This window comes from Colletotrichum karsti, assembly GCF_011947395.1.
Source record: "Colletotrichum karsti strain CkLH20 chromosome Unknown Scaffold20, whole genome shotgun sequence".
Classification (NCBI taxonomy): domain Eukaryota; kingdom Fungi; phylum Ascomycota; class Sordariomycetes; order Glomerellales; family Glomerellaceae; genus Colletotrichum; species Colletotrichum karsti.
Genome location: NW_024065920.1, coordinates 440,036 through 461,387, shown reverse-complemented (window position 1 = coordinate 461,387; position 21,352 = coordinate 440,036). Strand labels below are relative to the sequence as shown.

Below are 21,352 nucleotides of genomic sequence, written 5' to 3'. Positions count from 1 at the left end.
ACTGCATTTAACGGGCGGTCTTGAGCCAACCTACTCGGTGCTGTTATGAACCTGGAAAGCCTCACAAAACTGATGGCTACCTGAGGCACCAGTGACAACCGTCTGTCAGCTCCAGATACGTACCTTCCTTGGTTTGCGACCAACGTTCCGTTCCGTCCACTGGTTGCCCAAACAGCTTGTCAATCTTGCCTTCCCTAAATACAATCCATCTCAAAAAACGAAGCGTCGGAAGAGGGAAAAAAGAAGATATCTGCTCATCGCTCGGGGAAACAGTTCATTTTGTCAGTTGTTTATCTTTTGCCAGCTTTGAGCTCCCGTTCTAAGGAAGTGCTTGGCTTGCACCTCAGCTATTCTCAGCCAGCCTCCAGGTTCAGCGCGTGAACACGGCACCTAGCCACACACACTGCGCCCTGCAGCCCTGTTGCAACCAACCCTGCCACGGCTTACCTTCGCGGACCTTACCTCACCCACCTACCTTCCTGACTGATCTCCAAACGACGCGTCTTCGCAAAGCCGTCGCAGCACCACGATCGCATCGCATCGCGCCATATCCTATCAGCCATTGCGCTTGCAACGTATACAGCACCTGCCTGCGACTCGTCGAACAAAAAGCGCAAGTTGCCGCGACCATTGTCCACCAATTTTCGATGGACAACAAGCGAAAGTCGGTCGCTGCTAATGGCGCGACCGAAGCTGATGAGCGCGCAGCAAAGCGCCAGAGACTCTCCGAGGTACGTTTGATCTTCCCCATACTGCCTGTCTTCTTTGTTGGCGCCAGCTTCAACGCCCTTGGTCTCTCGCCTTGCAGATGTTTCCTTCTGTGCCCGCCCTCCATAATCACACACAGTCTTTGAGAGCAACCAGCTGCGCGAGAACATTTCGTCTGCATTGGCTGCATCATCTATCCCACTCTTCGTTACCCCAGATTGCCTAAACCTCCGGCATCCACCCATTTCGATGCCCCTCTATCAACAGCGAAGCGATTCTCAGGACCCGGCTGACTTGTCTCCTTAACAGAGATTCGACTTGACCAAGAAAGAGACCGTCGAATCCACAACCGAGCATGGCCTTTTCTTCCTCGAGCAGATTCGTCGGACCGCAGACAAGAAGTGAGTTTACCCCCTACTTCCATTTCTGCGTGCATACTGGGAAGACTGTCAATAGCGGCCCGTCGCAGTTGGCTAATGGCTTTCCATGGTGTTGGAAAGGCTGTTGGCATATTTCTCCTGTCATTCATCGATGCTGACCTTTACTGTACCTAGTGGCCGAAAGGTGGCAGGTTGTTTTGAGAAGCTGCTCCCAAAGGAGGCGAATCCCGAATATTACAAGAAAACGCGCATGCCCATCTCGTTGTCGATGATCGAGCGAAAGCTTGTCAAGGGAGACTTTGCCACTCTCACCGACCTCGAAAGCTACTTCAAGCGCATGGTCACCAATGCGAAGGAATTCTACCCTCGCCACACTCAGATTTTCGAAGATGCCGAGAGAGTCCGGAAAGCCTTGAGTAATTTCATGACCAAGACAAACCCGGCGTACAATAAAGGCGGATACAGCGCAGTCCCGACTGCTCTGCCTGACGATGGCAGCTTTGTCGATGAGGCTGAGACGGACGACGAGGATGATGCGATCCCTGGCAAGACTGGCCGTCGCAAGTCTCAAGGCGCCGCCAAGCCCGAACCCGAGCAGCAAGATGCTGACGAGGAAGATGAGGAAGAAGAGGACGCCGAGGCAGATGAAGATGAGGACGCAGAAGACGAAGAAGAAGAGGATGATGATGCAGAGGGAGATGACGATGACGACGAGGCCAGCCAGTCCTCCAAGCCCCCAACTGTCATCTTTCGTCGCAGAGGTCCGGGCAGACCTCCCAAGGGTGCCTCGCCGCGCAAATCCAAGGGCCGGACTGCTACGCCCAGTCGCCCGGATGCCGAGTATGAGGACGTCCCATACAAGGGCCTCAGTTTCCAGGCTGCCCAGGAAAAGATTGTCGAAGAAATGCTTCGGAAGCGCGAGGAGGAGTAAGCTATTCAAACAACCGTTCGCACCAATGCTAACCACATTCATAGCGGTCAAGAGCCATACTTCGAGCCTTTTGTCAATCTCCCTCCTCGCGCCCTCAAAGATTACTACCGGGTGATCAAAGAGCCCATTTCCATCAAGAAGCTTCAGAAATCAGTAAAAGGCGTCAAGGGTCGCAATGAGGCAACTGGCACTAGCGAGTTTAAGAACTGGGCTGCCTTTGAGGAGAGCGCTAGTTTGTTGTGGCAGAACGCTTGCTTCTACAATGAAGAGGGAAGTGAGATCTACGAGCTTGCCCAGGAATTGAAGGTATATATCCACGCACCTCACAATAATCGCGGGCCTCAGAGCTAACACAATTTCAGGAATTTTTCATGGACGAGCTGCGTCAGGCTAAGGCGGTCGTTTCTGAGCCGGCACAACCCAAGATCAAGCTCAAAGTCCAGCAGCCTTCTTCTGAGCAGCCCCCAACCTCTAAGAAGATCACTATTCACGTGGGGGGCAAGAGTGATTCGGCAGATTCGCCTGCGCCTCTGGTAGCCCACTCCGCAGGTTCCCAGGCAAGCGACCAGGTCGGCCCCAACGGCAATGCCCGTCAAATTGTCACTCCTGCCATGCCGGCTGCAATGGATAGAATCCGGAGCACCTCCGCGGCATCTCCGAGTCCTTCGGCTGCCAATAACATCAAGAGAGAAGATGCTATGCGTCCCTCTCCTGCTGTGACACCTGGTCAGGCAAACACACCATCGGCTTTCCCCCCTCCCGTCGCCAGTCAAGCTACAGGCCTTTCCAATGCAACATTCCAGCCTATTGGTGTTCCGCAGCAGACGAATGGCATCGAGCAGCCTCCTAAGCCTGTCTGGGATCAGAGGCTCCGTGCCCCAGGCAAAGGTACGTATTGCTGGAGGAGACATCGATCACAATGCTAATTGAGACGCAGGAGCTGCCGATGCCTTGATAAGCAGTTTGAAGGTCCAGACTCATCCCATGATCAACGTCGAGCGCCGGTTTGAAATCACCGTCACTCCCATGGAGAAGGAGGCACAGCAATCCGTGACGGTCCACATGCCTGCCAATCAGTTAAGGATTCAGATCATTCCTACTTTGCCCGCCTTCCTTGAGAAAGAGGGACGCCAGTGGAGGCTTTGGGTAATCATCAACAAACATCCCATCCTTCCGGTCCATGTCGGCCACAACCAGGTTGTTCCGCTTGGCGCCAAGGTCTTCGAAGCCCAGCTCCAGGCCGGTATCGTTAATACCATTGAGGTACACGTCGCTGCTGCGTTGCCTAAGGGCCAAAAGCTACCTACTGGTGAAGACTACGAAGTTGAGCAGATGACGGTGCTTGCCCACGTTGTGAGAAACTAGGAGTCTCGCATCGAAACCGACGAAGCTGCCATGTCTCCTCCGTATCGATCATTCAGTTCAAGTGCTTCCGGATCAGGTTCATCGATTGGAGAAGGTAACCAGGTCAATAGCAGAGCTTCTGCCATGACTGTAGGTTGCCCTCCCTTGACCCTCCAGAATGTTTGGGATCAAGCTGAACTCAGAAGGCTTCACGAGGTGTTCCTGATGTATTGTCTTGATCGACGCCCATCAGTATACCAAAACAGTGAGGGACGCCTTACGCGATACCCATCCTTGGATGAACGAAATCCTTCGACGCCATCAGCTCCGACTTTACCGGTGCCAGTCCCAAAGCACCAGCAACAAACGGGCATAAATTACGCAGCTCCGGGGCCGATGCTAGTTCATCACGCCTTGTTTCTTATCGAACGGCAGCTTGATGAACTGATACGATTCGGAATGGGGGGCCAGATTCTTGTGAGCCCTCAGCAGTCACAGCTGCTAGCTAAGCAGCTAGTAGCGACGCTGCTCAACCCTCTTCCAGGCCTGATTCCTCCTCGCGTGGAGCAAGAGCGGTACCGCCAGCAGTACCCGCCTCGATTTGAGCAAGAAGCAAAAGTATCAAGATCTAGGCCGTCTGATCCACGGCCTCCCCAGGACAGCGAACATCAGGCATTTCTCTACCGGATCCTCGATAACTCGCAAGTCACACGACTTCAGAGATCTATCCAGGAATCGAGACGTCTCGGGGGTGTGCGCGGTTTGAGCTTCCTTGGGGCTGAAGCAGCCGTGGTTCTTGGAACTCATGATTACATGGCCCAATGCCTGGGCGGTGAACCGGCGATGTGGCATGCTCAGCTCGGGCTCGGCGTTAGACTCCACTAAGATGCCCCAAAATGAGCAAGAACTTATTTGGCTGCTTTCGGTGAATGGGTCTGGGAGACGTTATGGCGGACATGTTGTTATACTGTGTGGTTTCTATTTCTTCCGCGAGCTATCATCGCGTCTTCTTCACCTGGTTACTCAATCGGATTTGAGCATGGAATGGCGTTGTGGCATCCAGGGTATCGCCGCAGGGTTGAAGTTGTAGATTCAAAGACAGATGTGTAAATAATCAATGTACCATCACCGGTGCGTCCTCTCCAGCAAGCCACGGTCATTCCATACTTGGGCATATGCTTTTCCAACCCAAATTGACGTACGAGGCTGCGGGATCTGGGCGAGAGTAGTACTCACCCTCAGTACAATTATGTGGTAGTCGCGAGTCCACAAAAGAAGCACCATAACAACAATGGAGTGAGTCAATCTCACTGCCTGTACTGAGGGAAAGATATACGGTAACTTCCGTACGGTTAGTTTCTCGACCGATCATCTCCATAACGCAGCTTCACCAACTCATAGTCTCGTACCCTTCTGCGAGTTTCACAGGAGACGCTTTACGTTGTAGTCATACTTGCATGACGTCGTCTTGGGTTCCGTAATTCAAGTGTGGGTCGCGGTGGGAAAATTGGAGCAGCGTTTACCCCAGTAACCGGCATGCAAGTGGTGTCTTGGAGGACGTCGGCAATGCGGCCGGGGTGCCGTCGGAGGATCCGACGAGCAGCTCAATGTCTTGCAACGGTAATTCGGGGGGTTCGGTGGACTCTTTCCGCCCAGCAGTCCATTCGCCAGACACCGCATCATTGTGTCTTAGATACGAGCTTACCCCGTTTAGCAACCGGTGGGCACGAGGGCAAGCTCTCTTCTCAGCGCGTCTGCTAATGTGCTAGGCTGGGAGTTGATTTAAGCGCGGCTGGTTACATTGCTAGTACCGGCCGGGCAGGCGGCAGTTGATCTGATGTCTAATATGTGCGAGCTGGTTGGCACAGATGCGAGTTGTTCGCTGTATGAGCATGCGCTACAAATGCTCATTCGTGGCTTCCAGGCCATCGACTCCCAACGCCGTCTGATGAACTGAAGAATCCAAACTACCGCTTTGGACCAGAGAGCCGGGTCAGCTTGCTCGAGAATCCAGACTCTAATTTGTCGGACCGCCCTCCATGTTCGCGGACGGGATGAGTCAATTGACCAATGTCGGATTCGAGTTTCCGTCCGGCATGCAACGTCCCTGTGGTCCCCGCTGCTGCAGGAGTTGAAAGGCGCGCCTCTAGTTGACCCTACTTCTGCAAGAACCCTTGTCGTCGGGGGGCTGCCCAGGCCCTCTCGGCGGTCAAGTCTATGTCGAACAATCGACGACGGTCATGCACGAACGAGGCGATGAAGGAAAGGCGGTGTCTCTCGCGATGCGGCAAACAGCAGCAAACAGCGCAGGCGGCAGAAGCAGCAGCAGCAAACTGCCCGGGCACGGGCCAGAATCCGGGCAAGCTGCAGCATGTGGTGTTACCGCTTCAAGGCTAGCGTGAGAGCAGAGTGGGAGATCGATCTTCCGATAACGGGGGGTTGATTGGCCGGCGCGACGTGTGGGGGTCCCTTCCGCCAATGACGAGCCCGGAAAGCGGCCCATTTCAGGTGGCATCTAGCGGGGTACAGACAGGAGCGACGTAAGGACCGGCCGGCCCTGAAATTTGTTAATTGAGAGTCAATGGCACCGCGGTGCAGTCGGGGATGTGTCTGGAGCGGGGCCAAAGAGTGGAAAAAATTCTTTTTTCGCACACTGACTGGCTGAGCCTACCGTCAGCGAACGCCGTACTCGGTCATCACTGGCCATCCCGCCCAATCCACACCTTGTTACGTTCCGCCTCGCCTCTGTCGGCCTGCTTTTTGGCTTCCCAGCATAAATTTTCCTCTGCATATAGGTAGCCTCTGCTGCTCTCTTCCTAGTTACCAATCTTCTCCTGTGACTCAACAAGCTTTCCTGATTTTCTTGTATAAAGCCCGTCGTCATCCAAACCTCGGGAACCTGCCCTTTCTCGAACTCAATTCACCACCTCCAGATCTCGACGACCGGTATATGATCATACAAAATGTGCCCTACTCCTGACGCCCCGGCCAACGGCCACTCCAATGGCACCAATGGTCACTCGAACGGCACCAATGGCGCTGCCACTGACAAGGCTGGTGCGTATTGCATGATGCTGCGCGACGCCGTCCCGACAATGACTGACTCTTTTCGCATCCAGACCATCCCGGCTACACTGCCATTCCCGTGAGGAATCCCCGAAGAACGCTCTCACCATGACGCTCTATTCTGACTCTCGATCGCGCAGACCAAGCAGAAGCACAGCAACCCGTACCAGCCCGTAGGCGACTTCCTCAGCAACGTCGACCGCTACAAGATTAGTATGTTCTGCCCATTGTGCAGCCCGGGTTTGTGTCAGAGACATTGACCAGTGACGCAACAGTCGAGTCCACCCTGAGAGAGGGTGAGCAGTTCGCCAACGCCTTCTTCGACACCGAGACCAAGATCAAGATCGCCAAGGCTCTCGATGACTTCGGCGTCGACTACATTGAGCTCACCTCGCCTGCTGCTTCCGAGCAGTCGCGCAAGGACTGCGAGGCCATTTGCAAGCTCGGCCTCAAGGCCAAGATTCTGACTCACGTCCGCTGCCACGTAAGGAGCACCGTTTTTCCACGCGCCAAAGTACACCTGAAGGCTAATAAGAGCAGATGGACGATGCCCGTCTTGCTGTCGAGACTGGTGTTGACGGTGTCGACGTCGTCATTGGTACCTCTTCTTACCTGCGCGAGCACTCCCACGGCAAGGACATGACTTACATCATCAACGTACGTTCTCCCTGGTTGTCGAGCCAAACACGATCATGATCTAATCCTCTTCGTCTCCAGACTGCCATTGAGGTCATCCAGTTCGTCAAGTCCAAGGGTCTCGAGATCCGCTTCTCCTCCGAGGACTCCTTCCGCTCCGACCTCGTCGATCTGCTCTCCGTCTACAGCGCCGTCGACAAGGTTGGTGTTCACAGAGTCGGTATTGCCGACACGGTCGGTTGCGCCAGCCCCAGACAAGTTTACGACCTTGTCCGCACTCTGAGAGGTGTCGTCAGCTGCGACATCGAGACGCACGTAAGTGGCTGTTTGCCGCGACAACTTGAGACACGGGCACTAACGCGCGTGATTTAGTTCCACAACGACACTGGATGCGCCATCGCCAACGCCTACTGCGCTCTTGAGGCCGGTGCCACTCACAGTGAGTACTGATCCAGCAACTCTGTGAGAAAACATTTACTGATCTCTTGCTACAGTCGACACCTCCGTCATCGGTATCGGTGAGCGCAACGGTATCACCCCTCTGGGTGGTCTGATGGCTCGCATGATCGTCGCCGCCCCCGAGTACACCAAGTCCAAGTACAAGCTCCACAAGCTCAAGGAGCTTGAGGACCTCGTCGCCGAGTCCGTCGAGATCAACATTCCCTTCAACAACTACATCACTGGCTTCTGCGCCTTCACCCACAAGGCTGGTATCCACGCCAAGGCCATCCTCAACAACCCCAGCACATACGGTAAGCAATTGTCAGTCGGAATTGACATGCGCCCAAGCTAATGATTCGATAGAAATTATCAACCCTGCCGACTTCGGTATGAGCAGATACGTCCACTTCGCCTCAAGATTGACCGGATGGAACGCAATTAAGAGCCGTGTTGAGCAACTCGGCCTCACCATGACCGACGCTCAGGTCAAGGTTGTCACTCAGAAGATCAAGGCGCTCGCAGACGTCAGGCCTATTGCCATTGACGATGCCGACTCGATCATCCGTACTTTCCACCTGAACCTCAACTCGGATGAGGAGAAGCCCCTTCTGCCCAACATGACTGCCGAGGAGCAGGCCAAGTTCGAGAAGGCGGAGAGAGAGCTTGCTGGCGAGCCTGAGAAGCGTGCGTTGGAGGAGGCCGCAGCGGAGCCTGCTGCCAAGAAGGTTAAGGCGTAAATATTGTTTTCTGGATGCATACGGGACATCAAAAATTGGGGCATCTGCTTGCTTGTACAATCATAGAGGGGAGAGCTACAAAAGTGTTTAGTTCAGATACCTCACATCAACGAAGAAACGTTCAAACTAATTTTCACTAGCATTGGCTGTATCATCTTCCTGTGCATATTTTTAGATACGTTCAGCTAAAAACCGGCCCAATATTGACTGACGCGCCTACAACGTTGGAATCAGCTCTGGAATCCCTCATCAAGCAATCTTTGCACACCGCTCCCCAACCAAGGCAGGAATAAAGTCCTCAGGTTGCGCGCTCGTTGTCTGGGTGAAGCTCGCAAAATCTTAAGCTCAAGGGACCTTGAGACACGTGGACCGGGGTCCATGCAATTGGTGGGGTTTGGCTGGGAAGCTGCAGCTGAGATAAGATAAGCACGGCAGAAAAGAAAAATTCCAGTACACCGACCACCGCATCTCCAAACGCTCGTCGCTGAATCTCCCTCCCTACAGCTGCCAAAACCCAAGCTTCACCTCGACGATGCGCATTCCCACCCGCCGCTTATGACACAATAACGAACCTCGATAAATAAAGAAAAAACAAATATCCCTTCTTCGAAAATACCACACAATCAAACATCGATCGAAGCCAAGCGAGCGACCATGGATGCGCACGCCCTCCTCTCGTCGCAAGGGTGGCGCGGCAAAGGCCACTCCCTCCACGCGACGGACGACGCGATCGGGCTCGCGAAGCCCCTCCTCCTCAACCGCAAAGACAACACCAAGGGCCTCGGGCAGAAGGCGCACTTCACGAGCGACACGTGGTGGATGAACGCCTTCGACGAGCAGCTGCAGGGGCTGGACACGTCGAAGCAGGGGCGGGTCACGCAGACGGTCACGCAGGGCCGGCTGAACCAGGTCGAGAAGGTGTCGGGCGGCAAGTGGATGCTGTACGCGAGCTTCGTGCGGGGGGGCTTCCTGGACGGGACGATCGGGCTGAAGGAGGAGGCGAGGACGGAGGAGAGCGGGGCGTCGACGCCGGAGAGCGAGGAGACCGGGGACGAGAGCGAGGGCGGGGTGAGGATTGAGAAGGAGAGGGGAGAGACGAAGGAAGAGAGGCGGGCGAGGAGGGCGGCTAGGAGGGCGAGGAAAGAGGCGAGGGAGACGAGAAGGAGGGAACGTGCTGTGAAGAAGGCGAAGAAGGCCGAGAAGGCCGATAAGGGGGAGAAGAGGGAAGAGTCGAAGGAAGAGAGGAGGGCCAGGAGAGAGGCGAAGAAGGCGAAGAGGGAAGCAAGGAAGGGGAAATGAGGGTCTGCTCGAGGTTGAAGGAGATCGGAGATTGCCTGTGAGCAGCTGGGCCTCCGTCAAACTCACGACACGGTCAACACTCTCCACAAAGTCATTAAGGCTGTAGCGATACGGAGTTTTAAAAATCGGCGAAGACAAGGCAGGGGATGATTAAAAGTACTGTCTCGCGCCAGCCCACCGAGACGAAGATACCAAGGGCGCATTACATAGAGCACGCGCGGCGTAGATTTGAGGTGCAAAACCCTCATACCCATCAGCATAATGGCATGGTCATGTTTCAATCAATGAATGGAAATTTGAAGCATTCGGCATTTTGAACTCCGTCTCCATATGTATCTGTCCCCGTTTCTTCCGTCGTCTCGTATTTGCCGTCGCCGTATCCCGTAAGTCTCTTCGTCTCGAAAGGAACACAGCCAGTGCATCTTCTTGACAAAGGTCCGGTGACCACCGGCCAGCCACCAACAATAGGGCATTTACACCGCGATTCAAGGTTCCTTGGGAGTCTTGCCCGGCTTGTTGGACAGCAACCAGGGCCTCCTGTCCCAGAAGTCGTCCTTGATGATGTCTAGGTGCTCGATCACGACGCGCGCCTTGCCGCGCTTCTTCTTGTCCTTCTCGGCCTGCGACTTGCTCTGCTGGAGCGGCTCCGCGAGGGCGTCTGCGGCTTCGGCGGTGTTGTGGGTTCCGGGCTCGACGAGCTCGTAGTCGCGGAAGACGACGCTGCCTTTCTTGTAGATCTCGGGCTCGTTGTTGTAGTTGATTTTGAATTTGGAGAAGAGGATCTCGTTTTTGTCGCCGGAAACGGTGCCCTGATGGAACGGTTAGAGACTTGGGTGTTTTTAAAAGGTAAGCCTCTCGGGCTAGAAGCTTACGGCGAGGAGTTGCTCTGCTGCTTTGTTGTCGAGACCTCCTAGCTGAATGAGGGACCAGAAGGTCGTGTTGTAAAGGTTGTTGATGTGACCTTTGTAATTCAGTAAGAGCACTGGTAAGGTGACAAGAACCACTCACAGTCAACTTGACGCCAGCTCATGTAGTCCCTCAGGTTTGAGACGCTGGGGTAGCATACTGCCCTACCGTCGAAGCTGGGGAGAGGCGGCGAGAGGGGGGAATCAGGGAAATGTTGTGACCACAGGTAAACGTAGTTTGCTGTGAATGTTGATACCACCGTACTAACGAGCTTACTGAGACTACGTGAGCTTTTGATCCGCCGTCTTGTCATGAGGTTACATACCTGGCTCTTCTCTCAAACAACGTACACGATTTGTGGAAGACAAAACTGTACTCATCGCTAACGCCATAAGCAATGGTAATGTCTGGAAGCTCAGTGACCACCACCCGGGCGGCGGCGTTCATCAAATCAAGGGCTCTCTTATCATTCGGCTTCTCGAAGGAGTACTTTGCGCACATCCTGAAATTTGTTTAGGCAAGTTCAGATATTCAGCCGATGGTCTCTTACCTACTTCGTAAAGCCTCTGCCGTCGATGCGAACCACGATCCATGTGTTCGGCAAGAGGGTGTCTGGCTGTTCAAAGGCCTTGACGTATTCGAATCTTGAAATCTCACTTAGAAACGTAGTTTTGGTCACAAGAAGGGCAGAGCATACTTCGAATTCGCCATGATTGAGCGCTCAGGTCCTCGTACTCTAGTTTGCAGGTGGAATGCTCGCGGGGTGGTGAGAACAGAAGGCCTGACCAAAGAAGATACAATCTCTGTAATACTAGTAGGAATATCACGTTGTCGGCCTTGTGTAGCAAGCCTCAACCGTGAACAACGCGTTGGATTGAAGCCCATGTAGAGATCATCTGTAAGGCGGGAATGGTGGGGGAGGGGTTGTCATTCCTTCAGTGGGGTCGGTCGCTGAAAAGCTGCTTCAGGGCACCTAAAAGTGCGGGCCTGATCCCTGTAATCTCACCTGTCAGCCTTGCAGGCGCGATGAACCAAAGGCAATCGCATGCGCACGGCTAAACAATATTTTGCGACCTGGGAGCTCCCAAGCTTCCTTCCCTATCACCCAAAGCGAAAACCACGCAGATTCGAGTGGTGTTGCTGTGTCCCAGACGTTGCGGGACTTGACCGATATCTGCCGACATGAACTTCCTACTCAGCAACGAGGAAAATGAGGCCATCGCCGCTGTCGAGGCCATCAACGCTATCAACAATACAAATACGATCCGGTCCGGCCACTCAACATGCTTGCGCTTCAACCGAACAGGCGATCTCCTGGCTTCCGGCAGGGTCGATGGAACCGTGGTGATTTGGGATATTGAGACAATGGGCGTCGCGCGTAAGATGCGCGGCCACAACAGAAGTATCACATCCCTCAGCTGGTCAAGATGCGGCCGCTACCTGCTTTCGGCGTGTCAAGGATGGAGGGCAATCCTCTGGGATCTGAAAGATGGCAAGCGCTACCGCGAGGTGCGCTTCCGAGCTCCGGCGTACATCGCGGAGCTCAATCCATCCAACCAGTGAGTCTGGCAAATCTTGAACCGAACAGAGCTCGGCTGACACTCCAAGTCACCAGTTTGTGGCCTCCATATTCGAAGAACAACCGATTCTCGTCGACCTCTCGGACGTTAACGACGTCAAATACCCCCTTCCGTCGGCGCCGAAACATGCAGACGGGGAACGGACGGAGAAGCAGTTGAAGGAAGACGCGAAGCAAATGACGACTGTCACGATATTCACATCTACGGGAGAGCATATCCTGGCGGGAACCAACAAGGGGTGGGTGAACGTCATTGACGTGAAGACCAGGAAGACAATATACTCGGAGAAACCATGCAGCGGTGTGATAACAACGCTGCGGCTGAACAACTCCGGTCGGTTGCTTCTGATCAACGCGCAAGATCGTATCGTCAGGACCTTCCACATTCCGAACCTCGCGGCCGAGGATCTCGATCTCGATACGGTACACTTTACGAAGGAACACACATTCTCAGATCAAGTCAACAGGCTGTCTTGGAATCACGTCACCTTCAGCTCGGCCTCCGAGTACGTTGCGGCATCCACCTACAACAACCACGAAATATACGTCTGGGATAGGGGCATCGGAAGCACGGGACTGATTCGGATACTCGACGGACCCAAAGAGGAGCAAGGTGTCGTGGAATGGCACCCAGACAGGCCGTTCATCGCCACATGCGGCCTCGAGACGGGAAGGATATACATCTGGTCCGTTATTCCAGAACAGAAATGGTCTCGCCTTGCTCCGGACTTTGCGCAGGTAGAGGAGAACCAAGAGTACGAGGAGATGGAAGACGAGTTCGACATCTATGGTCAGGAGGAGCTACAGAAGCGACGGCTGGACGCCGAGGACGAGGACGTTGATGTCGTCAGCTCCAATTTCCTCCACGGGAACAACGGCGGCAACGAAGCGTTTCGCATGCCAATTCTCTTCGACCTCGGGGAGAGCGACAGTGAGGAGGAGTTTATCGCAGTATCTACCGGAACCATGAGGAGAAGGAGTCCAGGTGCGGACGGAGAGATACCGGATAGCGAGGTGATCGAGGAGAAGATCCCGTCACGGAAGGGCGCAACGAAATCTTCCAGGGGAAGGAGACGGTGATCGATAGGGTTTATAGGGAGCAGCAAGGAGGCACGATCTAGTGTCAGTCAAGCTTTGAACAGGATGAAGAAAGGTAGACGCGTGACATGGCGTTGGATCGCGTAGGTATGGGACGAGCTTCGGTTGGCGTTCAGACCCCTGTTAAGTTTAGCGCGACGAGGTGCTCGTCGTGATGCGAAAGAATCCAGCTTCAAAAGCTGCTTATTAATAATGCAAATAATGTCCCCACCAGAGCAAGTGAGAGGAAACGAGGTCGAGCCAAGCTGTGAAGACAAATCTTGAATGCGTCGATTGTCCTCGACTATCGTCTCCATCTTCGAGGTCGAATCAGTGAAAGAATCCATAGTACAACTTTTGACTCATCGGACAGGCTCAAGCAAAAGACAGCGGCGCGCGCCCGCCAACCAAGGAGTCGGTCTGCTGGGTTCAAGTACAGCTACCTACTTGCTGGCCAAAGATTGGTGCGTTTCAGGTACTCGGTGGGTACTGAAGACCTCCTTAGGCACGCGTCCCCAGCCAGAGGAAGGAACGACCGTAAAGGAGGGTGATTGCCTAATCCGGGCTAGCGTCTTCTGGCAGGCTGCGCCAGCCGCTCAAGGCAAGATTTGTTTCTGACCTCGCTCCTCACTTTCGCCTCCACGGCTTCACATCTACACCTACGCCGAACCAACGCATCAACATCACCACACGCGCGTCGGAATCGCGCCCTACTGAAAGTACGCTCATTTCCGACTCGACGACCGACGCAAAAAACGCGATTTTTCGATTCATTCACGCTCCGGAGGTGGCGATCGGGAGGCTCAGTGGAACCTTCTCCTGGGCCGCTGGCCGGGGACTGGCGTGGTCAAGAGCGCCATCATAGAACGACCTTTCTCGACCTTTTGCATCGCGAAAAGCGTTTCGCGCGATAGATTCTTGCTTTTTCGACATCTTGCGCCTGTTTTGCGACGCTCCCGGATCGCGTAACGACTTATCTGCGGCAGTCGCCTTTTTCGCCTTCAGACTTCCCGATTACCATTCGATACCTTCCTTCCCGAACGCGACGAAAAATCAGTCATCATGGCGAACCTATACTTCACGCACTCGAGTGCGCCCATCAAGACGGTGGAGGAGATTCAGTTCGGTCTCATGGCCCCGGAGGAGATTAAGAACATGAGTGTCTGCCATGTTCTCTACCCCGAGACTATGGATGAGACGCGCACGAAGCCGCGTGACGGCGGATTGAACGATCCCCTTCTGGGGTCCATCGACCGTCAGTTCAAGTGCAAGACCTGCACGCAAGCGATGGGTGAATGTCCTGGTCACTTCGGCCACATTGAGCTGGCAAAGCCCGTCTACCACCCTGGTTTCATCAAGAAGGTCAAGAAGGTGTTGGAAATCGTCTGCCATAATTGCAGCAAGGTTTTGGCCGACAGAGTTAGTCTGCTCTACGTTGTTTGACAGCCGCCTTGACTCGATTGTGCTAACCTGGCTACTTCAGAGCGACCCTGAATTTCTCCAAGCTGTCAACACGAGAGACCCGAAGGTTCGCTTCAACCGCGTCTGGAACATCTGCAAAAAGAAGACCCGTTGCGAAAACGAGACCAAGGAAGTCAAGAACGACGACGGAGAGTACAGCCTGGGCATGAAGCAGGCCCCAGTCAACCACGGCGGATGTGGCAACATCCAGCCCAGAGTACGGCACAAGGCCTTGCAACTGATTGCGAAGTACGAGTCCTCCGGTGAGGATGGCGTCAAGAAGAAGGAGGAGCCTCAAATCACGCCCGAGATGGCCCATAACATCCTGCGCCGTGTCAGCGATGACGACCTGAGAGACATGGGTCTTAACCTGGAGTACGCCCGCCCGGAGTGGATGATTGTCACAGTCCTTCCTGTTCCGCCTCCGCCTGTCCGTCCCAGTATTTCCATGGACGGCACCGGTCAGGGTCTCAGAAACGAAGATGATTTGACGTACAAGCTGGGTGATATCATCCGGGCCAACAGCAACGTCAAGCAAGCCATCCGCGAAGGCTCTCCCGCTCATATCGCCCAAGATTTTGAGCAGCTTCTTCAATACCATGTCGCTACCTACATGGATAACGACATTGCTGGTCAACCACGCGCGCTCCAAAAGAGTGGTCGTCCAGTGAAGGCTATCCGAGCCCGCCTCAAGGGTAAGGAAGGTCGTCTCCGTGGAAACTTGATGGGTAAGCGTGTCGACTTTTCAGCACGTACTGTCATCACTGGTGATGCCAACCTGTCTCTCGACGAGGTCGGTGTGCCGCGAAGTATCGCAAGGACTCTGACGTATCCCGAGACCGTCACTCCTTACAACATCGGCAGGCTTCACGAGTTGGTCCAAAACGGTCCCAACGAGCATCCCGGTGCCAAGTACGTCATCCGCTCAGACGGTACAAGAATTGATCTCCGCCACCACCGCCGAGCCGGACAGATTTCACTTGAGTACGGCTGGAAGGTCGAACGTCACTTGATCACTGGCGACTATATCATCTTCAACCGTCAGCCTTCGCTGCACAAGGAGTCTATGATGGGTCACAGAGTTCGCGTCATGCCTTACTCCACTTTCCGCCTCAACTTGTCCGTCACCTCGCCTTACAACGCTGATTTCGACGGTGACGAAATGAACCTTCACGTCCCTCAAAGTGAAGAGACGAGAGCTGAAGTCAAGGAGCTTTGCTTGGTTCCGATCAACATTGTGTCTCCGCAAAGAAACGGACCCCTCATGGGTATCGTTCAGGATACACTTGCTGGCGCTTACAAGCTTTGCCGTCGTGACGTCTTCCTCACCAAGGAGGCGGTCATGAACATCATGCTCTGGGTGCCCAACTGGGATGGTGTCATCCCTCCGCCAGCAATCATCCGCCCCAGGCCAAGATGGACGGGTAAGCAGATCATGAGCATGGCGATTCCCAACATCGTCAGCTTGCACAATGCCCCGGATACGAAGGAAGACAACCCGCTTAAGGACGAGGGTCTTCTTATCCAGTCCGGTGAGCTGCTGTACGGCCTGCTGTCGAAGAAGAACATCGGTGCCGCTAGTGGTGGTATCGTTCACATCGTCTACAACGAGCACGGTCCTGAGGCGTCCATGAAGTTCCTTAACGGGGTACAACAAGTCGTCAACTACTGGCTTCTCCACAACGGTTTCAGCATCGGTATCGGTGACACGATTCCCGATAAGCTGACCATTGAGAAGGTTCAGGTCCACATCGATGAGCACAAGGCCGAGGTCGAGGCCTTCACGCAACAAGCTACTGCCAACGAGCTTGAGCCTCTGCCCGGTATGAACATTCGTGAGACCTTCGAGAGCAAGGTCTCTAAGGCCCTGAACACGGCTCGTGACAAGGCTGGTACCACTACGCAGAAGAGTTTGAAGGATTTGAACAACGCCGTCACCATGGCCTCTTCTGGTTCCAAGGGTTCTTCCATCAACATTTCCCAGATGACTGCACTTGTCGGACAGCAGATTGTCGAGGGTAAGCGTATTCCTTTCGGCTTCAAGTACCGAACGCTCCCCCACTTCACCAAGGACGACTACTCGCCTGAGGCTCGTGGTTTCGTCGAGAACTCTTACCTTCGTGGTCTCACGCCAAGCGAATTCTTCTTCCACGCCATGGCTGGTCGAGAAGGTCTCATTGATACCGCTGTCAAGACTGCCGAAACTGGTTACATTCAACGTCGTCTAGTCAAGGCCCTTGAAGACGTCAGCGCCAAGTATGACGGTACCGTCAGAAACTCCCTGGGCGATGTTCTTCAATTCCTGTACGGTGAGGATGGTCTCGATGCCATCTACATCGAGAAGCAGCGAATGGACCACCTCAACATGTCCAACAAGGCGTTTGCCAACCGCTTCCGTCTGGACGTCATGGACGAGACTAGACCAGAGGAATTGGACTGGCTTGAGTACGGCAACGAGATTTCTGGTGACCCGGCTGTCCAGCAACTTTTGGATGAGGAGTACGAGGCTCTGCTTGCTGATCGCAAACAAGTCCGTCAAATCAACTTCAAGAGGAAGGATGACGAGTCCATGCAACTGCCTCTCAACATCGTCCGTCTGATGGAAACTTCGAAGAAGCTGTTCGCTGTCGAAGACTTCCAGAGAAGTGACTTGAGGCCTCAAGATGTCATTCCTGCTGTGCAGGCAATGCTCAACAGGATGACCATCGTTCGTGGTAACGACGACATCTCCAAGGAAGCCGACCGTAATGCCACTATCCTCTTCAAGGCCCAGATCCGCTCAAGACTGGCCTTTAAGCGTATCGCTTGCCAGCAGCGCTTGAACAAGATGGCCTTTGAGCACGTATTGGGAGAATTGGAAGCCCGCTGGGACCGAGCCTTCGTCAGCCCTGGTGAAATGGTCGGTGTCATTGCAGCGCAGTCCATCGGTGAGCCCGCAACACAGATGACGCTGAACACCTTCCATTTCGCCGGTGTCTCTTCCAAGAACGTCACTTTGGGTGTACCCCGTCTGAAGGAAATTCTCAACTTGGCCCAGAACATCAAGACACCTTCAATGGTTGTCTACTTGAGCGGCGAGGAAAACGCCAGTCAAGAAGCCGCCAAGGCCCTCCGAAGCACTGTCGAGCACACTACCTTGCGCTCCGTCACGGCCGTTACGGAGATTTACTACGACCCTATCATCACCTCGACTAACATTCCTGATGATTTGGATATGGTTGAGTCCTACTACCTCATTCCCGACGAAACGCACGACAGAGCGGAAGACCAGTCCCGATGGCTGCTCCGTCTTACTCTGGACCGACAGAAGTTGCTCGACAAGGAACTTACTGTCGAGGATGTTGCGCGACGTATCAAGGAGGAGTACCCGAACGACCTCGCGGTCATCTTCAGTGACAACAACGCCGAGGAACAAGTAATTCGCATCCGTCCTATGCATGCTGGTAACGACGATAAAGACGAGGATGGTGAGAAGAAGATGGAGGACGACGTCATGCTCAAGAGACTCGAGACTCACTTGCTCGACACCCTCTCTCTGCGTGGTGTCAAGGGTATCGAAAGAGCCTTCTTGAACAAAGAGAACAAACTCATCGAGACCGACGACGGAGCACTGCTGGCTGCCAAGGCTGATGAGCGCTGTAACGAGTGGTACCTTGACACCTCAGGAACTGCTTTGCGCCAGGTCTTGGCTGTCGACGGTGTCGACTCTACCCGCACATACACTAACCACTTGTGGCAAGTGGTCGAGGTGTTCGGTATTGAAGCAGCAAGATCCGCTCTGGTCAGAGAGTTGACACAGGTTTTGGCATTCGACGGTTCCTACGTCAACCACAGACATCTTGCTCTTCTTTGCGATGTCATGACCTACAGGGGTACCATCTCAGCCGTCACTCGTCACGGTATCAACCGTGCAGACACTGGTGCTCTGATGCGTTGCTCGTTCGAGGAGACTGTCGAAATTCTTCTCGAGGCTGCCGCTGTTGGTGAACTTGATGACTGCCGTGGTATTTCTGAAAACGTCATGCTCGGTCAGATGGCGCCCATGGGAACTGGTCACTTCGAGGTCCTCCTGGACCCGAAGATGCTTGAGACTGTCATCAGTGACAACTCGCGCATGGGTCTCATGCCTGGCATGCCCGTCAAGGGTGGCGAAGCCGGCGGTGCTGCAACACCGTACGACTCTGGATCTCCCATGGCGGACTCTGGGTACTTGTCGCTCAGCTCCCCTGCGGCTGGTAACTTCTCTCCCATCGTTGGTGCTGGTTCGGACTCTCCCACTGGATTTGGCACGGAGTACGGCGGTGGTGGCTTTGGCATCGGATCTGTCAACCCGTACTCAGCCCAGAGCCCTGGACGACCGACAAGTCCCTTCAGCACGTCCCCGACCTCGCCCTTCAGCAGCTATGGTTCGTTCTCGCCGTCGTCACCAAATGCGGGCTACTCGCCCACCTCACCGCTTATGGACGGTGCTGCTGGTCGCTACGCCTCCTCGCCGCAGTTCAGTCCTTCGTCGCCGTCCTTCTCGCCGACGTCGCCCATGCTGCGGCCCACGAGCCCTGCGAGCCCGAACTACAGCCCTACATCCCCAAGCTACTCGCCGGCTTCGCCGTCTTCGCCCAGGCATTACTCCCCAACTTCCCCGGCGCAGTATGCTTCACCCACATCACCGAGCTACTCGCCTGCCAGTCCCAACTACAGCCCGGCATCTCCCAACCTTCATGGGGCTGGTCCCACGTCGCCGTCGTACTCTCCTGCTTCGCCGACGTGGTCGCCGACTTCACCGGATGCCTACTCGCCCACGAGCCCGAGCTTCCAGCGAACTCCCGCGACGCAGCAGTCTCCGACCAGCCCCAGCTACTCCCCAACCGTAAGTGCCTCGTTCCACAAGTGATTGCGTTGAACGCTGACATTGTATCACAGTCACCTTCCTGGTCTCCGCGAACCCCTGGGCCCGGTGGCTCCGGAAACTAAAAGTGCTCGACCTGATGGGGTATTCCATCACGCTTTCAGTTCGCCACCATCTTTCACTTTCCTAATACGCCGACTAATGACTCTACGGCTTAACTGGTTCTGGTCGATTGGAATATTGCATCTCATCACCGACGCGGGCTGTCACTGATCTCTTTCTTTCGCATGGAGGGACACACGGTCGATATGCATCATAGAAGTACTCCAGAGACAACAACACCCAAAAACAAATTTCAAAACATTGCACTACGCGAGGGTGGGCTAGAGGATGGGAAGCCCTCAAGCACCACTTTTCAAAACATCCCCGAACAAAACAAAAAAAGCCCCCAAAAGAAGAAAAAGGCTTCCCTGTGGTTTCTGTAAAAAGCTGGTTTGTATTATATGCGACACGGAGGGGTCAGGATGAGACGGTGATTTGGTTTCTTCTTTACTTTTTTACCGGGAGGTTCACGTGTGACGGAGGCAGACGTAGTATGAGGAAAGCCCCTGGCCCCCCCGTTTTCTTGGGGGAGACGAGAAGAGAGAGAGAGACACACACACAGAAGAGACGCTCACAGATTGGAATTTTCTCGCGAGGAAGAGGAGATTTAGGCTTTTTCCGCAAAAGACACCCAAAAATGGACCAGAATGGTTTGTTGCAAACGTGTGCTAGTTCATCATCCCTCTCGTGATCATGGCTCCCATGCTAAGCGTGTCCTCTGTGATGATGTTCATCCTATACAAGTCATCGGCCCCGTGTGTGATATTCATTGTCCACGTGCATACACGCGGTTCGCCTCAGACAATGCCAGGCCACCACCACCGCCACCACGCCGCGCCGCGCCGCCTCCAATATCAATCACATCTCGATGACCACGCCGGAGAGAGAGAGGGGGTACTAATTTGTCCTCCTGGCTCCTGGGGCCCAAGGTGGATTCGAAGAGCACGGTTGGGGAAATGCGCAACATGGAGTCGGGCTTTGATCTGCGCACTTGTCATCACTTACTACTCGTGCCAATCCACCACACCCCCTTGCCCCATAACCCGCCGCACCTTGTCATTATCATTCATTGCGCGCGCGCGCGAGCTGTGAGAGAGAGGGACGTTGGGCAGAATCTACACGTCACAATCTACCCATCCTCTGGAGAAAGAACGAGGGCTCCATCGGGATTGGACACTGGAGGGAAGGGAAAGAAGGGGGGGCTGTATCGTTTCGTGGCCCAGGCAGCGAGCGGCGCGGACGCAAGGCGGCAGCGGCGCCACCCGCTTCCAACGGCGTCTGTCGAAACTTTCTTTTCTTGCTCTTTTTTTTTTTTTCTCTCTGGATCTGAAGGGCTCGTCTGATTCTCCTGGTCCTTTCCTTGGGGTCCGAAATTTTGTGTACGCAGGCACGGTTAGGCAGGAAGGTGGATGTATCCGCAAGACATGATGCAAGACGGGGGGCCCTCTCCCTGGAACTGGAGACTCGGGAGGGGGGCCGTCTGGTCATGGGTCAGGCATCATGGGTTCTGCCCAGAGATGAACGCGTCGTCCTCATCTTCGTCGACGGAGTTTATCGGTCTTCCTCTTTCGGTGCCTCCCAGAGAGACGCACACATGGTGTTGTCCATGTCCGTTCCACCTTCCCGGTCTCGTCACATGGGCTACGAGTCATCACCCATCCATCTCGAGATTCCGGTTTAGACTCTTTCGTCTTTCGGCTCGGAGCGTGGAGCGTCGTAGACGAGCAGGAAGGGGGTAGGGTGAAGAGAAGGGCTTTGGTGATGGTGGACGGGGGGGGGGGGGGGGGGGGGGTAGGGAGAAAACCAGCCACCCCCAACACCAATCGAAAGCGCGACGGA

At 54.5% G+C, this 21,352-nt stretch overlaps 6 protein-coding genes across 6 annotated transcripts; 5 read left to right on the top strand and 1 right to left on the bottom strand.

Annotated features, from left to right (window-relative positions):
• Positions 1-647: 647 nt before the first annotated feature.
• Positions 648-3,384, top strand: CkaCkLH20_06726 (bromodomain containing protein; the record flags this gene model as incomplete). The annotated part of the gene is made up of 6 exons (XM_038889443.1): positions 648-731; positions 1,018-1,109; positions 1,263-2,015; positions 2,064-2,325; positions 2,382-2,907; positions 2,957-3,384. 6 exons carry the CDS (start codon positions 648-650, stop codon positions 3,382-3,384), a joined length of 2,145 nt encoding a protein of 714 aa, XP_038745255.1.
• Positions 3,385-6,326: 2,942 nt separating this feature from the next.
• Positions 6,327-8,243, top strand: CkaCkLH20_06725 (homocitrate synthase; the record flags this gene model as incomplete). The annotated part of the gene is made up of 9 exons (XM_038889442.1): positions 6,327-6,420; positions 6,483-6,508; positions 6,570-6,642; positions 6,705-6,913; positions 6,970-7,086; positions 7,147-7,380; positions 7,438-7,504; positions 7,560-7,817; positions 7,870-8,243. The coding sequence occupies 9 exons, from the start codon at positions 6,327-6,329 to the stop codon at positions 8,241-8,243; spliced, it is 1,452 nt and encodes a 483-aa protein (XP_038745254.1).
• A 654-nt stretch (positions 8,244-8,897) lies between these two features.
• Positions 8,898-9,542, top strand: CkaCkLH20_06724 (uncharacterized protein; the record flags this gene model as incomplete). Its single annotated transcript, XM_038889441.1, has 1 exon — positions 8,898-9,542. One exon carries the CDS (start codon positions 8,898-8,900, stop codon positions 9,540-9,542), a length of 645 nt encoding a protein of 214 aa, XP_038745253.1.
• Positions 9,543-10,027: 485 nt separating this feature from the next.
• Positions 10,028-10,949, bottom strand: CkaCkLH20_06723 (tRNA guanylyltransferase; the record flags this gene model as incomplete). The annotated part of the gene is made up of 4 exons (XM_038889440.1): positions 10,028-10,351; positions 10,415-10,503; positions 10,551-10,723; positions 10,774-10,949. 4 exons carry the CDS (start codon positions 10,947-10,949, stop codon positions 10,028-10,030), a joined length of 762 nt encoding a protein of 253 aa, XP_038745252.1.
• Positions 10,950-11,630: 681 nt separating this feature from the next.
• Positions 11,631-13,107, top strand: CkaCkLH20_06722 (WD domain-containing protein; the record flags this gene model as incomplete). Its single annotated transcript, XM_038889439.1, has 2 exons — positions 11,631-12,007; positions 12,057-13,107. 2 exons carry the CDS (start codon positions 11,631-11,633, stop codon positions 13,105-13,107), a joined length of 1,428 nt encoding a protein of 475 aa, XP_038745251.1.
• Positions 13,108-14,166: 1,059 nt separating this feature from the next.
• CkaCkLH20_06721 (DNA-directed RNA polymerase II subunit RPB1) lies at positions 14,167-19,601 on the top strand (the record flags this gene model as incomplete). Its single annotated transcript, XM_038889438.1, has 4 exons — positions 14,167-14,523; positions 14,588-18,889; positions 18,940-19,432; positions 19,486-19,601. The coding sequence occupies 4 exons, from the start codon at positions 14,167-14,169 to the stop codon at positions 19,599-19,601; spliced, it is 5,268 nt and encodes a 1,755-aa protein (XP_038745250.1).
• Positions 19,602-21,352: the final 1,751 nt, after the last annotated feature.